This window comes from Kryptolebias marmoratus, linkage group LG3, assembly GCF_001649575.2.
Source record: "Kryptolebias marmoratus isolate JLee-2015 linkage group LG3, ASM164957v2, whole genome shotgun sequence".
Lineage (NCBI taxonomy): Eukaryota > Metazoa > Chordata > Actinopteri > Cyprinodontiformes > Rivulidae > Kryptolebias > Kryptolebias marmoratus.
Window position 1 is genome coordinate 1,497,273 of NC_051432.1, and position 7,905 is coordinate 1,505,177.

The 7,905-nt window shown below is 38.6% G+C and overlaps 1 protein-coding gene across 8 annotated transcripts in view; it reads right to left on the bottom strand.

Annotated features, from left to right (window-relative positions):
• sp2 (sp2 transcription factor) overlaps positions 1 to 7,905 on the bottom strand; it is a 33,300-nt gene that overhangs the window by 18,012 nt on the left and 7,383 nt on the right. Inside the window, exons 1-4 of one of the 8 annotated variants that reach the window (XM_017432129.3) lie at positions 6,046 to 7,568; positions 5,269 to 5,345; positions 2,082 to 2,129; positions 1,175 to 1,915 (exon numbers count right to left, since the gene is read on the bottom strand). In XM_017432129.3, the coding sequence (XP_017287618.1) occupies positions 1,175 to 1,915; positions 2,082 to 2,129; positions 5,269 to 5,331 (852 nt within the window). In that variant the 5' untranslated portion in view covers positions 5,332 to 5,345; positions 6,046 to 7,568. Of the gene's footprint in view, positions 1 to 1,174; positions 1,916 to 2,081; positions 2,130 to 5,268; positions 5,346 to 5,796; positions 5,819 to 6,045; positions 7,569 to 7,905 lie in introns of those variants that run through there. The other 7 variants (XM_017432130.3, XM_037974751.1, XM_017432128.3 and 4 more) reach the window with 7 other exon arrangements.

A 7,905-nucleotide genomic window follows, 5' to 3' on the forward strand; every position in this document is an offset into this window, starting at 1 on the left:
TGGATGGATGGATGGATGGATGGATGGATGGATGGATGGATGGATGGATGGATGGATGGATGGATGGATGGATGGATGGATGGATGGATGGATGGATGGATGTTTTTGGTCTGTGGGAGGAAACCGGAGTACCTGGAGTAAACCAACGTGTGAATAGGGAGAACATGTTAACTCCACACAGAAAGGCTGGAAGGCTAAACTAAGTTTTTTTTTTGTCTCTAAACAGATAGTTACTGAAGGACAGGGTAATACACAAAAGAATCATTCAAAGTGGCCCCAAAGTTCACAATTTAACTGAATTTTTTTCAAACACTTTCCAGAAAAGCATGCCCTCCAGACCCCCTAATTTAGCCACAGACATAGTTCAAATAAAAAGTAATGACAGGTAACCAAAAGAGAAAAATCGATAATATTTTTTAAAGTACTTGTACAATAAGACCAAGCACATAATTAGACCAAACATCTCAAAGGTAAGAAACAACTATATTTATGTGACCCTAAAATATACAAACCTTAAGAAAGAAACATCAACAACTGTTGAATGATTTCATATCCTTCAGCTAGAAAGTGAACCTTCGGTTGAGGCTATTTTTTATGAATTTGAAGTGTGATATTATTATATATTGATAATGCTAAAAATCAGCCTTGTTTGAATAACCTTACAAGTAAACAACTGGACCATTCCCTCACAGAGTTATGTAAAGTCATATTTAGATTCTTTAAAGCCTAACTGGATGCAGTATAAGCAAATAGGATTAGATCGATTAATCGTTGAGTGATATTAATCAGCCAATGTTAACCACAAAAAAGGTAAAAATTGCCAGTCGGCCATGCCTGTACATACTTAATTATTTACCAAGGAGGAAAATAAAGATGCAGCAGCAGCTGCTACAACCAACTTACTGTAGCCCACAATTTAGATTTTTTTTTTTAAAGCCAGAATGATTATTGATTGTTTTCAAGTGTACACATTCTTTTAGAGGTTCTTAAATGTACATTTATTTAAGATGAGCATTTAATGTTACTCCTTGCTAAAAGAGAAATAGATATTGACCCAAATTTTATTTATTTTATTTTTTTAAATCAGTGGCTGCTGATTTTTAAAGCCAATCACTGGCCATAGAAAAACTCCAATTGGTTGACCTTTACAAGTGAACATAACAAGTATCTGTACCTGTAAGATGTTGTCGCTAGCTTCTATTACAATGGTCTCCATCTGCTCTGGGGTTGGGGAGGCAGCCTGTGCAGGAGCAGGCGGTGGAGGCTCAGCTGGCAGAACCACTTTCCTCTTCCTCCCTCGCCGTCCCTTTCCAGGTGTGGGAGGGGAAGCTGCAGTCTCAGTGACCACTGGAGTCCCACCCACCTCTCCAGTAGCAACATTAAGGGGAAGTGTGAGCCCGCTGGGCAGCTGAACCACATTTGCAGCTGTGTCGTTTGACTTCTGTACCTTAGGAGAGGGCTTGATAGCTACAGTTTTCTGTGATGTGACTGGTGTAGTGGCAGCGGCTGGGGCTGGCACAGTCATAGGAGTGGTAATGATGGCCTGGTTGGTGCCTGGTATAAGCTGGATCTGACCTCCCTGAGGCATCATCTGGATCTGTGGCACCACCTGGTACTGGATGTTGGAAGGGCCAGAGGTGTTGGTGCGAGCAGGGCTCTGCTGAATTGTTAGGACGATGGGGCTGCCAGGGGCTGTAGACCCTAAACCAGCAGGAAGCTGGATCACATTGCCCTTCGCTGAAAGAAAACCCAGGTTTTTGGGTGGAGCTGGTGCTATGGGAGCCGGCTTTATGGGATGAAGCCTGCGAGGCTGTGGCTGCACTGGAGGAGAAGTGGCAGGGGCCTGAGCAGCAGGAGGGCCGATTTTACTGCAGGTGGCAGCCAGGAGGGCGAGAGGAGAAGGCTGGGTGTCCTGCTGGGAAAAAGAAAATACAACACAGGTAACAGCTACATTAAAACCAGCAAAATAAGAAAGAATTATACATTAGTGAAACAGTCTGAAGTTAAAATGAACAAGAAAAGACAAACAATCAGCTACAGATAAAGAACCAGTGAGTGATGAAGTAGCAGTGACTTTCCACCTGTAATGCTTTTGTGCCCCTCTTTGGTCCATATGTGTGATCCTCAAGCTGCGGGACAGGGAAACATTCTACATAAATGTCAGCTTTAGCATGCTTTGTTTTGTAAACAGTGGCCCAGCTGGATGATACTGACAAATAATGATAAAAATAATAATAACTATAATAATTAGAGATGCACCGGGGAATTGGCTTGTGACCTGCACCAGGTGATATTTAATATGACCGGCCTTAATCTGTGATTGGCTGTTCAACACTCGAAAATCAAAGATTTTTCTAGTCAGTGAATGCATCACAGACAAGCCGTTGCAGATATGCTCAGTACCACTTGTGGATCAAACATGAACATATGGGTATGGACTGTCTGTAGTATGTTTGCGAAGAAAAATCAAGGGAAGACCAAAAGGTAAAGATGCTTGTTAGAAGGAAACAACCCAGAGAACCTGAACCCAGAGACCAAACTGCAGCAAGATCAAACTGACTGATTTTTAATTTAATCAGAAATTTAAAAAGTATATTTTTAAATATTTTTATACTGAGGGTGGCACATAGATGCAGTGGTTAGAGCTGTCACCTCACAGCAAGAAGGTCATCAGCTCAAAACTTGGCTGCAGCCTTTCCATGTGGAGTTTACATGTTCTCCCTGTGCATGTGCGGGTTTTCACTGGGAACTCTCTCAGACCAAATACATGCATGTTAGGTTAACTGGGAACTCCAAATAGCCACCAAGTGTGAATGAGAGTGTGAATGGTTGTAATTATAGTTTAAGAGAAATCTACTGGAAAAATCAGTATCAGCAGGTCAGAGCTGAACAAGTATCAGAAATGAGGCCACAAAACCAGAATCAGTGCATCTCTAATCATCATCACATTTTTAAGCAATCAATTTGTTTAATGTTTAAAATTAGAATTCTTAAAACTGTGTTTTTCCCCATAAAGCTTTGAGTAAAGATGATATAATGATAATGTTGATGTTTAGCAAGCACACACTGTGGTGCAAAATAAGCCATCTAAAGTTTAGATGTGACATTTTCAAAAATGTCTAATATAATATAGCGCTCAGTATTATTTTTTGTGTTTCACAGTTTCTCTGACAAACTTGATGATGCACAAAAAGTCAAGTTAAAAGAACAAACAAAACGTTTTTAACTGCAGGGTAGAAACTGGCTTAATGGAGAAAAACTAAACACAAGGAGATTCAGGTTATCAAAATAAAAAGATTTCAGGCAAAGTTAATAGTCAGAAAATGCTAACATTTACCTATAAAACTGATGATCAACAATTTGTAATATTCCCTTTTTTTTGTTTAGTTTTTAAAAAGGGAAAAGAGTACAGTATATAAAATAAGGCTGAGGAGCTTGTTCAAAAATGTTACTTAAAGTCAGAAATAATAGCCAGAATTTTTTTATTATTCTGTCAGCAGATAAATAAACAGTCTCTGCTAAACTCTTTTTACAGGTAAACATCTGGCAAAATAAGGTTGCCCTGACATGTGGTATAAAAATTTACATGTAAAATAAATCATTAGCCTGTTTGGATGACTCACACAACTGACCTAAAGGAAAAAAAAAATTAAATAAAAAAAAAAAACCCAACCATTCACCACAAAACAAGGTGTTTGCAACCCAGCTCATTGAAAAAAAATATTTTATAATAGTATGACTGATTAACTTTAAATCATTCTCAGACCAAACATATCTGTCAGGTTTTGTGCCAAAAGGGAGAAAAAATACAGATGTGACAAATTAGTTTGACCTTGTTGTTTAAAGAAAGAAAAACCTGCAAAGGTCACTGAAATAACTTGAAATTGACAAAAGTAATAAAAAAAATACTAATAAATTAACTAAAGAAAATTAGTCATTGCTTTTCAATTTTGGTTCAACAGAATTATTTGAACAAACTGGCCTTGACAAAAAGGCTGGTACCTATAACTTCATATTTTGTTGAGTCAATCACTGCAATCAGGTGATTTCTGTAACTCTCTCTGGAACTTCTGCACCTGTCCACAGGTGTTTTTTTCTCACTCCTCATGAACAAACTGCTCCATCTGTCTCAGGTTTGAGGGGTTCTTTCTGCAGACTTCACAATTCAAATTCTTCCATAGATGATCAACAGGATTTAGATCAGGGCTCAGAAGGAAACTTGACACACAGGGAAAAAGTACTGAACATGCTTACGAAAATTTATTCAATACTTTGTACAAAAGCTTTTGTTGGTGATGACAGCTTCAAGCTGGTTTATGTGCTTACTCACAGTAAAATAAATCAGACAAATTCATATACAATACATAAAATTAATAAATACAGCTCTTAAGCACATTAAAAGTGTAGGTTAAGTTAAAAGAACATTTAGCAGAGTTACAGTCTTCATATCACATTTTGAGTGTGCTGTATCCTCTTTCTAAAGGAAAAGCCATGTGACTGAATTCCTACAGAAGGATTTCTTTGCTGCTGTTCTTATTAACAGCATCCTTTAAACATGGTGGATAGTCAGGCTTTTTACTTATAAATATATAAATATGAAATTTATTTTAATTATTTTATCATGCTGGAGTTGACACTTTAAACATATATTTTGTATTTTTTTGAAAGACTGCATTTACATTTTAGTTTTTGGTATATAGCAAATCCCAATTTAGAATTTTAAAAGTAAAAGCAACTAAAATAAAATTGTTTATATTTTTAGACAAAAAAAGGCAATAGATTAATCAAAATAAAAATAGTTGTTAGTGGCAGCCCTAGATTGTACACAGTAAATCAGTTTGAGCTCATCTATGTTGTGGGATGACATTTCACTCAGAATGAACAAAATCAGACCTCCTTTGCTGCCCCATCTTGAATTTAAGAACCTTCTACTATTTTGGAGGTGCAAATCACTGAAAATGGCAGGTGTTATTCTGGTGACAGCAGCTGGCTGAGTGTTGTGAATGTAAGCTAGTGTTCATGGGTTCATGTGCTGGTAGGAAGATGGAGTCCACATCTGCAATATTGTGTCAACCTGAAGAGGGTGATTGTTATTTAAGCAGTAGATAACAATCAAATATCTGTAGTATTGATAAGTGAGTGTTCAGTTTGAAATCTGCCAACAGGAAACTAAACACTTAATTTACCAGAGAAGATCATGTAAGAGATGTATACAAATACAACCAGTGTGCAGAGAGAAGCAGAATTTGATATCTCGTTGTTACTCACTTGTGTAGAAGTAGTAGCGGGCTGAAGGTATTCACTGGGACTGACAGCAACAGTGGTGGCCATACTGTCCTGTTGTTCTGAAAAAAAACACAAAGCAGAGTCAGACACAGCTTGGCCGCACCATCTGCGGTCAGACTGTTGATGATAGATATTACAGAAAAGCAGAACTTCTCTCAGGAGTCTCCCTGTAATTCCAATAGAACTAGGAAATGCTATCTGCTACATTAAATAGTCATTACTTATGCTCATTAGTGCATAGACTCTGAAATACTTACATGATTATCAAGTTTGATTCTTCATATTGCACATTAATTTGAGTGACGAAATTTTAAACATCGTGAAATGTTAGATTTTTAAGAAAATGTGTTTTCCTTGAGTTTATTTTTGGAAAAGGCTATTAAGAAATAACTATCCAGGAAACTGTAAACTTAGTTTAACGTTTTTGTCAATTTTTATTTTAGCAATTGTTTTGGTATTTTCACCAATGCGGGATAAATTCATATTGTTGTAGTGATTACAATCACTTACATTTATCCATGAAGCTGCAAGAATGCAGCTATCGAGATTACAAGCATGCCTTAGAGCAGTGATTCCCATCCTGGGAGTCCCGCTCCCGCTCCCGCTCCCTGTGTGTGTGTGTGTGTGTGTGTGTGGGGGGGTTAATAGCTGAACTCCAGGTGTTATGAGTGATTTTAGGGTTGTACGTGTTGGATGAGGAGAGCGTTTTTATGAGGAGCTCGGTAGANGGGGGGGGGGGGCTAGAGAGCCTTGAGTTACCTTGATTTCAGATTTAGTGAATCACAGGACACCTCTCAGCCCAAGTGTGTAATTTGTAGTGAGAAGCTAGCTAATGATAGCATGAAGCTAAACAAACTCAGACGACACCAAGAGACTAAACACCATGAAACTATTGGTGAAAGTTGGGAATACTGTCAGAGGAAAAAGCAGTTGGCACTGTCAAAAAGGTCCACTGAGATCAGAAAAGCCTTTGAAAGAGCAAGTAGCGATTTGCACAGAGCCACAGAAGCATCTTTTGAAAGTTCCCTTTTAATTGCTAATCACTGAAAAAAAAACGCACAATATTGGAGAACAGCTTCTGAAACCCACCTGCCTGAAAATTGTGGAGTCGATGTGTGGGGCTCATGCAGTGAATAAAGTGAAAATTGTCCCGCTCTCTAACAACACTGTCAGGGACAGAATAGATAAAATGGCTGAAAATTGCAAAAATAAGCTGCATGACAGGATCAGGAATGCCCCCTTTGCGATTCAGTTGGATGAAACAACAACTGTGTCAGGCGAGTCCGTGCTCATTGTTTATGTGCAGTATATTGATGGTAATGACTTGAGACATTCTTATGTCCACAGATCTGGCGACAACGTCAGCAGGTCATGATACATTTACAGCTGTGGACTCTTATTTTATATCCAACAACCTGAACTATGAAAACCTGGTTGCATGTTGCACAGAAGGAGCTGCGGCAATGATGGGCAAAAACAAAGGTTTTAACAGCCTCAGGGTGTTTGACCTTCCTTTGTATGCTCCATCGTCAAGCTTTGGCAGGAAAAAAAACTTTCGAAAGAGCTCAGCACCATCGTTTCAAAGGTTGTTACAATTGTAAATTTTATCAAAGCACGCCCTTTGAACAAGAGAATTTTCGCGCAGCTGTGAGAGGACGAAGCGCATCAAATACTGCTGCTGCACACAGAGGTGCAGTGGCTATCACGTGGACAAGTGCTTGTGCGTTTTCTGGAGCTGCAAGAAAAAATTAAAGAGTTCCTTCGAGACCGCAATCGATCACTGTGCGAACATCTGAATGATGAGTTTTGGATCAAAACGGCGTATCTTGCCGACATATTCACGCTTTACAATGACACAAACAAGTGGATGCAATGACCTGATTCAAACGTCCTGCAGTGCAAGGACGCTGTGGATGGTTTTGTGTGCAAACTGGAGTACAGGATTGAAAAAATGTCAAAAGGGGAGTTGCAGCAGTTTCCACTGCTGCTTAAGCAGTCCACTGGCACTATTTGTTTATCCAGCACATGAACCTGCTCTGCCAGGAGATGAAAAGCTGCTTTGCTGACAATAATGAGCATTTATCAAGAGAAACATGGGTGATGGACCCCTACATTTCCACAATCAAAGACATAGAATATCTTGGCAGTGAAGATGAGCTTTGTGACATCCATGCTGATTATGTATCCAAAAAATATTTCCAAGAAAATGAATTTAAAAAGTTTTGGATTGCCAAAGGACAAATCCTTGCGCCCAGACTGGCCAAACACACACTGATGAAGGTTATTCTTCCATTCAGCACTACTTACCTGTCTGAGACAGCCTTCAGCACTCTCGTGTCAATAAAAACAGAAGCCCACAACAGACTTGATGTCCATCAAGACTTTAGGCTGGCTGTGACAAACACAACACCTGACATCAAAACCCTGGCCAGAAACATGCAAGCCCAAGGTGGAACCAACTGACAGAGACAAAATGTATTGGTCGTTTGAAGTTATTGGTGGGTTTCTGTTTTAAAAATATGCACAGTGCATAAACAGACAGACAAAAAAAAAAATATATATATATATATATATATATATATATATATATATATATATATATATATATATATATATATA